The sequence below is a fragment of the Heterodontus francisci genome, chromosome 18 (genome assembly GCF_036365525.1).
Source record: "Heterodontus francisci isolate sHetFra1 chromosome 18, sHetFra1.hap1, whole genome shotgun sequence".
NCBI lineage: Eukaryota > Metazoa > Chordata > Chondrichthyes > Heterodontiformes > Heterodontidae > Heterodontus > Heterodontus francisci.
Window position 1 is genome coordinate 76,974,260 of NC_090388.1, and position 15,298 is coordinate 76,989,557.

At 43.7% G+C, this 15,298-nt stretch overlaps 1 protein-coding gene across 1 annotated transcript in view; it reads right to left on the minus strand.

The window, feature by feature from the left end:
- The window catches only part of LOC137379362 (uncharacterized), a 96,318-nt gene that overhangs the window by 2,463 nt on the left and 78,557 nt on the right, over positions 1-15,298 (minus strand). The window contains exons 16-17 of the mRNA XM_068050067.1: positions 7,467-7,565; positions 171-298 (exon numbers count right to left, since the gene is read on the minus strand). Coding sequence (XP_067906168.1) covers positions 171-298; positions 7,467-7,565 — 227 coding nt within the window. The remainder of the gene's footprint in view (positions 1-170; positions 299-7,466; positions 7,566-15,298) is intronic.

A 15,298-nucleotide genomic window follows, 5' to 3' on the forward strand; every position in this document is an offset into this window, starting at 1 on the left:
TCAACCTGACTGCCAAATCCAAATGAGGCCGAGGCCGAGGCCTCGAATTTGTCTTTACTGATTGAATGAGTGGGTGGACAGAAGTCAAGATGGCCTCCTCTCTGTTTTATAACCACACAAGCACCTTGCAAAAGTTTTCAACTGGAACCCAGCTCGCTGGTTGTACTCACATTGTACTGGATAATTTCTTTAGTGGGTGCAGAAGGTGGCTTCCAGCTAACAAGCACACAGTATGATTCAAACTCCCCCACCTTCACTTCCTGGGGCGCTGACAGGATCCCGTTTGGTTGAACAGCAGCTGCAGAACCAACAGATAAAAATTGCACATTTCTTTTTTGAATCGAGGACCCAAGATTGAAAATGGGACAGAAAACTGAAATATATCAGGAAGGTTATGGCAAGCATTGGCTTTAATAGCTTGGAAATTTTAGGAGGTGGGGTTGCCAACTCCAGTTCCATTTCTGGCAGTTTCATCACATGCCTGCCATTAGGTACCAAATTCATATATCCTCGTGCTTCACCACCTGATACCCAATTGGAAAGCAAACAGACTCTTCATCACCTGATTGGATGGTTCTTGACTGTCAGTCAAGCAGCCCTTTTTCCCCATCTCCAATAGTTTTATAACTAATAAACAAAAGGGTTTTCTCCTGGTTTGTTTACAGCAGTGTCCTGGAGATTAATCGTCAATTCCTGGAGGCCCCAGGACATTCCTGGAGTGCTGGCAACCCCACTATGAGGAAGGGAGGGAGATAAATGCGTTGGAATTTTGAGCTCCTGAGTAAGGATAGGTTGGATGAGGAGATGGTGCAATAGAGTCTCAATTTCAACACTGAGGGTGCAGGGAGAAGGTAAAGTATGCTGTATTGGCATGCTTTTGCTGAGGCAAAACCACAGATGAATGTACAGAGAAGCACTGATGATAGTATATTGACAAAACTGGCAGAGATTAGAACAGGTTGTGATGGGGAGAGAGAGGCTGGAGGTCAAGGGGACAGAAGGACCGCCCATCAAGCTTTTTACCTATATCCTGTCTGGGAATATGAGAGACAGAGATGTTAGAAGCCTTCACAGGGAGATGTTTTGAATCCTGGAGGTATTTGGGATTTATAAAGAGCCAAGAATCATTGAGGGGAAAAGTGTTTGGGACAAAAAAGTAAGCCAAATTTCTTGGGGGCAGTTTTTGTGATGGAGGCGATTTGGGAGTTCCACTTGAGGTCAAAGGTGGTAAGGTCAAAAACAGCAACACATGAGGAGGGTATTAAAATAATTGCATCTGTGTGAAGTACTGTGGCTGTGAAAGAGTGCAGCACTCACAGAATTCTAAAGTCAGGAATTTGGTGAAACTGGAAATTCTCTGATAAGTATTTCTCAAGCTGAAATTAAGTTTAACATTTAGAATTTGACTTAGAACTTTAAAACTGAAAGAAACTGCAAGCTAGTTAAGATACCTAATGAACAGAAACTGCCTGTTAGTGGCAATTAACGATCAATCAGCTGAAAGTTCTGATGAAAAGTCAGAAAGACCTGACATCTTAACTCTGTCTCTCTCCACAGAAGTTTCCAGACCTGCTGAGTATTTCCAGCACTTTCTGTTTTTGTTATAGCTGAAAGTGGTTACCTGAATAGGTGTTAGTCACTGTAACAGGAAGCTGAATTCACAATTGTAACTTGGGTATGAGTCATAAACTCTATGTAAGTAAACAGTATTTGTGACCTCACAGAGTGGTTGTGAAAGACTGCAGCGTTAACAGAGTTAACATTTGAATACAATACAAAACTTGGCAACATTGTAATGAATGAACAGGATCATAATAGACTTCAGGAGGGTTTAGACAGACTGGTGAACTAAGTATGAAGTAATACACTTTGGTGCAAACAACCTTGAGAAGCAGCATAATCTAAATGGTACCATTTTGAGGGAGGAGTGAAAGAGCAAGAGCATATTCACAAATCTTTGAAGGTGCCAGGGCAAATTGATAAGACTGTTAAGAAAGTGTATGGGATACTTGGCTTTATAAATAGGGGCATTGAATACAAAAGTAAGCGACTCATGTCAAGACCATGGAGAGGGTCCAGAGGTGATTACCAGGTTGACACCAGAGATGCAGGAGTTCAGTTATGTGGAGTGATTGGAGTAGCTTGGATTGTCTTCCTTAGAGCAGAGAAGGCTAAAGGGACACCTGAGAGACGTATCCAAAACTATGAGGGGTTTTGATAGAGCTACTGGCATAAACTGTTTCCTCTGGCAAATGGATCAGTAACCAGAGGTCAGATTTAAAATAATTGGCTGAAGAGCTAGAGGGGAAATGAGAAATATATTCACACAGGGTTGTTAATGTGCTAATGGTAATGCCAATGGTATGTCATGGGGAGGTGGTTAGATGCTCTTTTCTGGGATATGTACCACAAATATTACTAGTCACTGATGAGTCCAAGCCTGGATATTGTCCATCTCTTGTTGCAGTTCGATGCATACTACTTCATTCTCTGAGGAATTACAAATTATTTATTTTCAAAGTTGACATATCTGAGGGTGTCCAACTTCTAAAATATGTTAATGTTTGGAAATGTACTGTTCATTAAAAAGAGAAACTCTTGGTAAAAAAAGAAATGCAGCAAATCAGAGCTGATAACTGTTCACAGGGGATTGTCAGGATCCCACACATCGGGAAATGTAGTGTTGAGAACTCTTTAATGGGTCTATAATGCTGGAAGCTAACCTGCTAGATGTTCACTATCTGGCCAAAACTAACTTGTACCAAGTCCCATTCTCCCATCACTCCTCTGCTAACTGACCTGCATTGGTTCCCCAGTCCATCAGCGTCTCAAATTCAAAATCGTCTTTTTAAGGTCAAAAACACCCATGGCCTTGTCCCTTCCTATGTTTGCAACGCCCTCCAGCAGTTTCTCCAATTCTGCCCTCTTGTGTATTTCCTTTGCCCCACCATTGGCGGTCATGCTTTTAGCTGTCTGGGCCCCAAGCCTCTTCCATTCCCCCTCCTCCTTTAAGATGCTTGTTAAAACTTACCTCTTTGAAGCTTTTGGCCACCTGTGCTAAGGTCTCCTTATATGACACGTGTCAAATTTTGTGTGATATTCACTCCTGTGAAACACCTTGAGACAATTTACTATGTTAAAGGTGCTACATAAATGCAAGTTGTTGAACAGTTGCCACGGTCACAAATAAATCACTCATTTCATTTCTTTGTGTTGGAATTTTTCCTCCCATCCTTATCCAAGTGATGGACCATCTGTGAATCAACTTCTTTTACAAGGGCTGAGTCTAAATCTGGGCATGGATCAGTAGAAAGTTTAAGATTTGCAAAGCTGAACTGCGTTCTTATAACCTTCAGATGTTAATGAATGTCAAAGTGGAAGACATGACTGTCACAGCTCAGCCTCCTGTTTCAACAGCCCCGGCTCTTTCCAATGTGTGTGTAGGGCTGGATATACTGGAGATGGAAGAAATTGTACAGGTAATGAACACCAAATCTTCCCTGAAGAAAAATCCAATTTCCATCCTTTGACCTTAGAAGTTGTTTATTTTCTACCTGTTGTGATGAATCCAACAGGTAACTGACTCTGAATCTTCCGTGGAAATTTCAGATTACATATTTATTCTTGGAAGCTGTGTTTTTTTTCTATTATGATGAATCCCAATATGTGGAGCTTTGCTTCAGTCAAAAATAATGATGGAACTTGGGACGTTCCTAGTCTTATTGACTCAACGACTGGCTAACTGAACAGCCTGGCTATGGGGAGGAGATCTCTTTATTTAAAAAAAATTTATATCAGGATGTGGACATCGCTGGCTAGGTCAGCAGTGATTGCCCACCCCCTAATTGCTGTTGAGAAGGTGGTGGGGAGCTGCCTTTTTGAACCACTGCAGTTCATGTGATGAAGGTGCTTTCACGGTGTTGTTAGGTTGGGAGTTTCAGGATTTTGACCCAGGGACTATGAACAAACGGCGATGTGAAGGCGTGTGACTTGGAGGGAAACTTTTTTGCTTCTATTCCCTTCAATTACCTTATTTGCTGATGTACAATTTTTTAAAAACTCTCTGTTCCTTCCTGTTGCATTCTGCTTGCCTTTACCCACAATGATATACTTTTCTGATGATTTCTAAATCTCACCTCTCCTGAACCCTCCCCCCACTCTGTTAGTTCACAACCTCTAGTTTTATCTGCTGGCTCACTCTTGAGTTTGTATGCACTGTCCCTTCCTGCCACACCCTGATTACAATTATCCTTATTGCTACCTTGCTCTCTTGCCTTCTCCTCTCTCTTTAAATTATCACATCTTCCCTCACTTGATCCCTCGCTTCTCCACTATTTAGTTTAAAGCCCTCTCTACTGCCCAAGTTATACGACTTGTAGTAAACAGTTGCTTTTCAGACTGGAGGATGGTAGATAGTGGTGTTCCCCAACAGTCAGTGCTGGGGCCACTGCTTTTTTGTGATATGTAATTTGGATCTTGGAATACAGAGTAGAATCTCAAAATTTGCTGATGACACCAAACTTAGAAGTGTGGCAAACAGTGAGGGTGATATGAACTGCTTGCAACAGGACATAGATAGGCTAGCAGAATTGTCACACAAGTAGCAGATGGAATTTAATACTGAAAAATGCGAGGTGATGCATTTTGGCAGAAGCAATAGAGAGAGGCAATATATAATTAATGGTGCAGTTCTAAAGAGTGTGCAGGAACAACGGGACCTGGGGTGCATGTGCATAGATCTTTGAAGCTGGCAGGACAGATTGAGAAAGTGGTTACTAAAGCATATGAGATCTTGGACTTTATAAACAGAGGTATTGAGCACAAAAGCAGGGAAATTATGCTGAACCTTTATAAAGCTCTGGTTAGTTGCAGTATCCAGTGCCTTCAGCCGTTTCTTGATATCACGCGGAGTGAATTGAATTGGTTGAAGTCTGGCATCTGTGATGCTGGGAACCTCAGGAGAAGGCTGAGATGGATTATCCACTTGGCACTTCTGGCTGAAGATGGATGCAAATGCTTCAGCCTTGTCTTTTGCACTGATGTGCTGGGCTCCCCCATAGTTGAGCATGGAGATATTTGTGGAGCCTCCTCCTCCTGTCAGTTGTTTAATTGTCCAGCACCATTCACAACTAGATGTGGCAGGATTGCAAAGCTTAGATTTGATCTCTTGGTTGTGGGATCACTTAGCCCTGTCTATTGTATGCTGCTTACGCTGTTTGGCATGAAAGTAGTCCTGTGTTGTAGCTTCCCCAGCTGACGCCTCATTTTGAGGTATGCCTGGTGCTGCTCCTGGCATGCCCTTCTGCACTCTTCATTGAACCAAGGTTGGTCCCCCTGCTTGATGGTCATGGTAGAGTTGGGGATATGCCGGGCCATGAGGTTACAGATTGTGGTTGAATACAATTCTTCTGCTGCAGATGGCCCACAGCGCCTCATGGAAGCCCAGTTTTGAGATGAAAAATCTGTTTTGCATCTATTCCATTTAGCACAGAGGTAGTGCCGCACAAGCCTCAGTGTGAAGACGGGACTTCATTTCACAAGGATTGTGCGGTGGTCACTCCTGCCAATACTGTCATGGACATATGCACCTGCGGAAGGTAGATTGGTGAGAAAAAGGTCTAGTAGGTTTTTCCCTCTTGTTGGTTGCCTCAACAACTGCCACAGTCCCAGTTTGGCAGATATGTCCTTCAAGACTCAGCCAGCTCAGTCAGTAGCCACTCTTGGTGATGGACAGTGAAGTTCCCCACCAAGAGTTCATTCTGTGCCCTTGTCACCCTCAGTGCTTCTTCCAAGTGGTGGATCTGATGACCTGCATCCTAGTGATTTAAAGGAGGTTGCTGCAGAGATAGTGGATGCATTGGTTTTGATCTTCCAGAATTCCTTAGATTCTAGAATAGTTCCCATAGATTGGAAGGTAGCAAACATAACCCCACAATTTAAGAAAAGAGGGAGAGAGAGTAAATGGGGAGCTCTAGGCCAATTAGCCTCACATCAGTAGTAAGCAAGATATTAGAATCTATTATTAGGGATATGGTAACAGGGCACTTAGAAAATCATAATATGATTATGCAGTGTCAACATTGATTTATGAAAGGGAAACTTTGTTTAACAGATCGGATAGATTTTTTGATGATGGAACTAGTAAGGTGAAAAAGGGGGACCCAGTGGATGTAGTGCTTGGATTTTCAAAAACCATTCGATAAAGTACCACAGAATAGGCTATGACACAGAATTAGGACTCACGAGATGGCGGGGGGGGGGGGGATAATATAATAGCACGGATAGGGGATTGGTTAATAGACAGAAAACAGAGAGTAGGAATAAATGGGACATTTTTGGGTTGGCAGGCAGTAACTTGCACGGCGCCACAAGGATTCTGATAGGTCACAGACCTGAAATGTTGGCTTTGTTTCTCTCTCCAAAGATGCTGCTGGACCTGCTGTGTATTTTCAGCACTTTCTGTAACTAATACTTGGGTCTCAGCTATTTATAGTCTACATTAATTACTTAAATGAAGGGTTGAGTGCAATGTATCCAAGTTTACTAGCAATACAAAGTTAAGTGAAAATGCAAGCAGTGAGGAGGACACGAAGAGGCAGGCAAGGAATTAGGAAGCCAAATGGTATGTCCAACTTGAGCATAGTAAGCTTGCATAAACAGCAACGCAATAATGCACCTCTGACAGTGCAGCACACCCTCAGCACTACAGTGGAGTGTTAACCTGGAATACATACTCAGCCCTCTGCAGTGGGACTTGAACCCACAACTGTCTAAATCAAAGGTAAGAGTGCTACCACGGACCAACAGCTAACACCTTGAATTCTCGATACAGGCTGGTGAAGAATTTTGTGAAATAACATCTCAGTGGGGGAAAAAATAGAAGGAAATATGATCACCTGCCTGGAGAATTTATTTGTTTTAAAGTTTTACAATTTTTAACAATGTTTAACCTCAATTAAACAGCATTTAAATGTTTGGGATATGTGGATACATATTTTAAAATAAATCAATAAAGCCTCTATGGGGGCAATTTTAACAAAGCCTGCCCAGCATGGATTGGCCATTGCTTTTACAGCCCATCCGATTTTACTCTCCTTTTTAAAAAAAAAAAATTAATTATGATCTCACTACACTCAGCACAGACAGGGAATCTTCTCATGTTGATCATATCGGATAAAGGCTAGTAAATGGAGTTCAGGTACAGATCAACCATGATCTAATTGAATGGTGAAACTGGCTTGAGGGGCTGAATGGCCTACTCCTGTCCTTAATGTTCCTATATCCCATTTCAGATCAGTTCGAGGTTCACCTGCCTGGGTCTAGCAGCTTGCATTCCCTTTCTCGTTTCACAAATAACTTGATCTCAACTCTGCCCTCACAAGAAAAATTCACTCAAATGGATGTCTCTTTGCTTTAGGTGGAACGAGAGCAAATGGTTAACAAGATGATGTTTTAGGAATACTTACAGCTTTGGGTCGTAAACTTCAACGTTGAACCAATGTCCTCTTCTCCAAAGAATGTTTTTGCAGAAACAGATATAATGTATGGAGTTGATGCATTCAGATCTGTTAAAGGGAAATAGCGAGATACATTGGTGACCCAGATTCCATTTTAAAGTGGTAATTATGTTGCTAGTGGAAGACAATCAACTCAACTGCAACCCTGTAGGAGATAGGTCACTATGTCTTTGAAAGCAGCTGGACCCACCTCCCTAGGAATCTTTTTAAATGGAAAAGCTGGGCAGGGCACAGAAAGCTACAACCATGTGGGACACACTGTGAGCCTATTGCAGATCCCTGCTGGTCTATCAAGACAACAAAACTGCATCTTTAAGAATCCTGTGGTTCTGTCTATGACAAATCAGGTAGAGGCATGTTCCTTGTTGCAGTGCTCCTCATTTGCTGTTCTTGTCACTCTTAAAGGTATCATTATCCATGGCAGAAAGGAGTAAATTTCGTCAGTCACAAACCACTCACTGGCTTGCCTGTCTTCCCTGAAGGGAAGAATCCCCCAAGGAATTAATGGACCATAGCAACTTCCAGTAAATCTGGCATTCACGTGAAGGACGCTGCATCTGGATACATACAATCTGGACAATCAAGTAACTGGTACCTCGACTAAGGAATTTTGGAGGGTCAATGGTAGGAGCTTGTCATTTTATTTGGGTACAATCTGTTACTCCCAGCAATTTGAGGAACTCAGCAATGAGGAAACTGGCTGGTCCGATCATGTTGCTGCCTTGCTGCCATTCACCATCTCACCTAAAATGTGCATCAGTTACCTAATAAATAGGCGAGGCTGGGAGTGGAGTGGAGCAGCAACTCACCAAGACTTCTTTGACAGCACCTTCCAACCCCATGGCCTCTACCACCTAAAAGGACATGGGCAGCAAATGCATCGGATCACCACCACCACCACCTGCAATTTCCCCTCCAAGCCACACATTATCCTGACTTTGAAATATATCACCGTTCCTTCATTGCCACTGGGTCAAAATCCTGGAACTCCCTTCCTAACAGCACAGACTGCAGTGGTTCAAAAAGGCAGCTCACTGCCACCTTCTCAAGGCAATTAGGGATGAGCAATAAATGCAGGCCCAGCCAGCAACACCCACATCCCATGAACAAAGGCCGGGAGCAGAACAGTGTAAAAGGCCAGGCCAGGAGAGGAGCAGTTCAAAAGGCCAGGCTGGGAGCGGAGCAGTGCAAAAGGCCAGGCCAAAGAGAGGTGGAGCAGTGTAAAAGGCCAGACCGGGAGAGGAGTGGAGCAGTGTAATAGGCCAGGTGCCATGTGGGGTAAGTATACTGGTAAACCTTTAATTTAATTTAAATTAATCAACTATAAAGTAAGACTAGATCAATTAATTAGTATAAAAACTCAGCCAATTTGATAATTTATCATATGATTACGATCTTTTTCTCTTCTTTGGCCTCCTTATCTCGAGAGACAATGGATAAACACCTGGAGGTGGTCAGTGGTTTGTGAAGCAGCGCCTGGAGTGGCTATAAAGGCCAATTCTAGAGTGACAGGCTCTTCCACAGGTGCAGAAAAATTTGTTTGTCGGGGCTGTTACACAGTTGGCTCTCCCCTTGCGCCTCTGTCTTTTTTCCTGCCAACTACTAAGTCTCTTCGACTCGCCACACTTTAGCCCCGCCTTTATGGCTGCCCGCCAGCTCTGGTGGACGCTGGCAACTGACTCCCACGACTTGTGATCAATGTCACAGGATTTCATGTCACGTTTGCAGACGTCTTTAAAGCGGAGACATGGATGGCCGGTGGGTCTGATACCAGTGGCGAGCTCGCTGTACAATGTGTCTTTGGGGATCCTGCCATCTTTGAACAATCAGTGTTCAATTAATTAATCAGATTTAGGGGAGAAAGTTAAAATTAAATTACAAGGGATAGTAAGACTAAAGGCTTCCAAATTTTTCAGTAAATTAAAATCTGAGGAATGTAGATAATAAGAGCTAGGTTAAAAACATTTAACTTAACCTCCTTATAAATAAAGTGACATCAGAAAAAGGGAAGCAGCTGATTGGTGTGTAGCTGGTGAGTATTTATTTAAGTCTGAAGTTTATTCCTGTTAAGTCAGCTAATAGTCTAATAAACAGAGACATGGCGAGGCATCTCAGTCATGTGGAGTGCACATCTTGTTCCAAGTGGGAACTCCAGGACACTTCTTGTGTCCTGGACAACCACATGTGTAGAAAGTGCCATCAGCTGGAACAGTTCAAGCTCTGGGTTTCAGAGCTTGAGTAGCAGCTGGAGTTGTTCTGGTGAATCTACATGTCATGTTGGCTGATTGTGTGTGGGGACTTGAATATTGAATACTATACAGTACTTGGATGAGAAATAGAAAGGAACACTCTGCACTATAGAGAATCACCTGACCAGGGCGGGTACAAGGTCACGTAGCACATGTAGCAGTAATAAGAAGAAGCTCCATTAAAGCTTGTTAAATCTATGACTTCAACTGTGATTCCTCCAGCTTCACATGTGACATTGGCGACGAGGATAAAAAAATACAGAAGTAAATTCGGAGATATTTAGGATTGTGTCATTGCATTTGCTGGAACTGATATGTCTACAGTGCGGGGAATTGAACCATTTGATCCGACAGGTGATGCCAGTACAGTCAGTGTGAAATGGAAAGTGTGGCTAGAGGAATTTGAAGCGTATGTTGACAGTTGTGGTTTGTTTTTGGACGGGGCGATGGAGGTGCAGAAAGCACAGTGACGGGCCTTATCGCTGTTCATTGCAGGTGCTTCAGTGAGAGTGTCTTTCAAGACGTTGCCTGATACTGGAGAAAAGGCAGATTATGAACAGACATTGAAAAGCTTTGAAGGACCATTATGTGCTGACGCCAAATGCCACATTCCAAAGGCAAGTTTTCTGTCAAAAGAGACAGAAAGAGGGGGAAACAGTAGCCCAATTTGTGACAGGCGTCAGATGGATGCAAATATGTTGTGATGGATTTGAATAACCAGATAATGGATCAGGTGGTCCAACATTGCAAGTCGGATAAGTTGAGGTGCAGGCTGCTGGAAAGAGGAAGTGACTGAACATTGGCTGACTCTTTGAAGATAGCAACTGCATTGGAAGCAGTGGATGGACAAGCTCACAGCATGAAACTTGATCCCATTTCTGCCATCGGCACAACAAAATCTGAGGTTAACCAAGTGGACAACGGAATCCAGGTACATGTAAATGTAAACAGCAAAAGTCTGAGAGAGAGTGTTTCAGATGTTGCAACTTGGGGCACTATGGAAGAGATGATTGCTGCCCTGCCAAGGGAAAGATATGTAGAAAATGTGGGGGCAAAGACCATTTTGCCAAGAAATGCAGAAGCAAAGCTGATCAGAGTGGGAAGCCTGGCAAATAAAGGAGAGAGATGAAATCAATACAACTATGAGATGAGTTGAAGAAGATGCAGTGAGTGAGGATACGAATAGCAATCATGGATGCATGTTTTCTGTCAACGGGAGAAACCATGAGAAATTTCCAGTGATTGTTGGGGGTGTTGAAGTGAGCATTATTGTAGATTCAGGCAGTGATAGTAATGTCATCAGCAGAGCACTATAGGAGGAACTGAAGACAAAGAGAATCAAGTGCATATCTCAAAATGTGTCAAAAAGCTTTAAACCCCTCTTCAAACTGTTGGATGCTTCACTGCGAGTGCGAGAGCTGAGGATCAGAGTGTGGAGGCAGAATTTGTAGTGATTCAGGAGGATGGTGAGCCTTTTCTGAGTAGAGAAACTGACCAAGTTGTGGGGGTGCTACACATTGGATTGAAAGTGAATTCTGTGAAATCCTATCTGTTTCAAGGAATTTGGAAGTTGCACAACTGCCCGGTGAGATTAACCATTGATGAGAACATGAAGCCTGTAGCTCAATCTGTACACCTTTCAGTCTGAGAGGGAAAGTTGAGGCAAAGATCAAGGAACTGATTGACCAAGACAACATACAGCCAGTTGAAGGACCAATACCATGGGTGAGTCCTGTTGTGGTGGTGCCTAAACCAAATGGTGACATCAAACTTTCTGTTGATATGTAACAGGTGAATGAAGCGGTAGAAAGAGAGCGTCACCCAATTCCCACTGTGGACGACGTCTTTCATGAGCTGTCAATAAGCCAGGTATTCTCCAAATCAAACTTAAAATGGGGATACCACCAGCTGGACCTTCATCCTGATTCAAGGAAGGTGATAACTTTTGTCACTCATTGTGGACTTTACTGATACAAGAGATTGCTATTTGGCATTAATGCAGCACCAGAGATTTACCAACACAAAATCATAAGGTGATACAAGGGATCCAAGGAATAGCCAATATCTCAGATGACATCATTATTCATGGAGCCAATAGAGAGGAACATGACGAGAGGCTGAGATTAGTATTGGCTAGATTGCAGTCAGTAGGACTTACGGTAAATGCAGACAAGTATTTGCTGGGCAAGACAGAGCTAAGGTTCATGGGGCATAAACTCAGGAGCAGCAGAATCAATCCTGCCAAAGACAAAATAGAAGCAATAGCAGAGGCACGTGAACCACAAAATGTCACCAAAGTGAGAAGTTTTCTGGGAGTTGTGAACTATTGTGTGAGGTACATCCCAAACATCGCCACCCTGACTGATCCATTGAGGAAGTTAACCAGAAAGAATGAATGGTTCAGATTTGATGAACAGAGAGCACCATTCAAAGCTTTGAAAGACAGCTTGACAAGTGCTCGAACCCTTGGATACTATGATCCAAATGCACCAAGGAAAGCCATTGCAGATGCTAGTCCAGTAGGATTAGGAGCAGTGCTGGTGCAAATGCATGCTTAGGGCCCTAATTGATTGCTTATGTGAGCAGAGCTCTGACAGATGTGGAGAGTAGATGTTCTCAGATGGAGAAAGAGGCCCTAAGATTGTTGTGGGCATATGAAAGATTCCATGCATTCTTGTTCAGCATTGAGTTTGATTTAGTGATGGATCAAAAGCCATTAAACACGACTTATTAACCCAGATCCAAACCATGTGCCAGAATCGAAAGACGGGTTTTGAGCAGTACAAGTACAAGGTGGTTCACATTACTGCAAAGATGAAGATTCCTGATCCGCTGTTTCAACTACTGAGGGAGGATCAAACACACGGATCTTCATTGGAGAAGGAAGCTGAATCGTGAGTGTGGCTTGTGGCAGTTCATGCTACACCCAGAGCAATAAGAACTAGAGAGATTGAAAGAGAGTCAGACAAAGATCCAGAATTGAATGACATCAGATCGAGAATCCAAGCTGAAAATTGGGAGAATTGCCCATTCAAGGCATACATCATTATACAAGATGAGAGCAAAATACTGTGGATGCTGGAACTCTGAAATGAGAATAGAAAGTGCTGGAAATACTCAGCAGGTCTGGCAGTATCTGTGGAGAGAGAAACAGGGTTAACGTCTCAGGTCAGTGACCCTTCATCAGAACTGGGAAAAGTTAGAAATGTAACAGTCTTTGAGCAAGTGAAAGGGGGGAGGGGAGCAGGAGAACAAAAGTGAAGGTCTGTGATAGGACAAAGGGCAGGAAAGATTAAATGACAGGGAACTGAATGCAAATACAGTGCTAAATAGTTGTAGTGAAAGACAACGCATGAGCTCAGAGAGAGTGTTAATGACAGAATAATGAATAGTTCTGTCTGAAATGCGAAAACATGAAAAACAAGTCAAAGACTAGCACATGGTTAAAAAAATAAATAAATAAATAAATAAAAATAATGGGGCTCATGGTTTGAAATTATTGAACTCAATATTGAGTCCAGAAGGCTGTAGAGTTACTAATCGGAAGAAGAGGTGATATTCCTCAAGCTTGCAATGAGCTTCAGTGGAACATGACAGCAGGCTGAGGACAGAAATGTGGACATGAGAGCAGGGTGGTGAATTAAAATGGCAAGCAACTGGAAGCTCGGGGTTATGCTTGTGGGCTGAGCGGAGGTGTTTCGCAAAGCGGTCACCCAATCTGCGTTTCGTCTCCCCAGTGTAAAGGCGACCACATTTGGAGCAGTGAATACAGTATACTAAATTGAAAGAAGTACAAGTAAAATGCTGCTTCACCTGGAAGGAGTGTCTGGGACCTTGGATGGTGAGGAGAAAGGAGGTAAAAGGATAGGTATTACAGCTCCTGCGATTGCATGGGAAGGTATTGTGAGAAGGGGACGAGGTGTCGGCAGTAATGGAGGAGTGGACCAGGGTGTCGTGGAGGGAGTGGTCCCTTCAGAATGCTGACAGGGGAGGGGAAGGGAAGATGTGTTTAGCAGTGGCATCACACTGGAGGTGGCGGAAATGGCAGAGGATCATCCTTTGGATGTGGAGGCTGATGGTGTGGAAAGTGAGGACAAGGGGAAACCTTGTTCTGGGAGGGAGGGGAAGGGGCGAGAGCAGAAGTGTGGGAAGCGGACGAGACACGGTCGAAGGCCCTGTCAACCACAGTGCAGGGGAATCCTCGGTTGAAGAAAAAGGAAGACATATCAGAAGCGCTGTTGTGGAAGGTAGCATCATCAGAGCCGATGCGCGGAGATGGAGAAACTGGGAGAATGGAACAGACTCCTTACAGGAAGCAGGGTGTGAAGAAGTGTAGTCAAGGTAGCTGCGGGAGCCGGTGTGTATACAAATATTAGTGGACAGCCTCTGCATCTCTGCACAGAGATGTGAAGGTGAGAGAAGGGTGAAAATTGGAAGCAAAGTTGATGAAGTTTTCCAGTTCAGGATGAGAGCAGGAAACGGCACCGATACAGTCATCAATGTACCGGGAAAAGAATTGGGGAAGGGGGCCTGAGTAGGACTGGAACAAGGAAAGTTTGACATACGACACAAAAAGACAGACATAACTATGACCCATGTGGGTACCCATAGTAACACCTTTTATTTGGAGGAAGTCAGTGGAGTTGAAAGGAGAAGTTGTTAAATGTGAGAACAGGTTCAGCCAGATGGAGGAGGGTGGTGGCGGATGGGGACTGGTTGGACCTCTACTCAAGGAAGAAGCAGAGAGCCCTCAAATCGTCCTGGTGGGGGATGGAGGTGTAGAGAGATTGGATGTCCACAGTGAAGAGGAGGCAGTTAGGGCCAGAAAGCTGGAAACTGTTAAAATGATGTAGGGCAGAAGAGTCATGGATGTAGGTGGGAAGTGACTGGACAAGGGGAGAAAAAGTAGAATCAAGTCGGGAGGAAGTAAGTTCATGGAGCAGGAACAGGCTGAAACAATGGGTCTACCAGGACAGTGGATTTTGGATTTTGTGGATTTTGGGAAGGAGGTAGAAGCCCTCTGTCCTGGTTTGCGGGATTATGAGGTTGGAAGCCATAGAGGGAAGATCTCCATAGGAGATGAGGTCAGTGACAGACCTGGAGACAGTGGCTTGATGTTTGGTGATGGGTCATGGTCCGGGAGAGGTAGGAAGAAGTGTCTGAGAGTTGGCCCTCAGCCTCCACAAGGTAGACAATGCCAAACAACAGCGTCACCCTTGTCAGTGGGTTTGATGACAATGTCAGCGTTCGACCTGAGAGAATGGAGTGCAGCAAGTTCAGAGGGAGACAGGTTAGAGTTAGTGTAGGCGGCAGAGAAATTAAGGTGGCTGATGTCACATTGACAGTTCTCAATGTTATATGAGATGAACTGTGCACAATTGGGAAGGGTGTTCTTAGAGGCAACAGAATTGTAGTGCCACAAAAGCTTAGGCCTAGACTGGTGATGCTAGCTTATGAGGGTCACTTGGGAGTGGTTGGTAGTAAGCAAAACTTATAGAGTCATAGAGATTTACAGCACAGAAACAGGCCCTT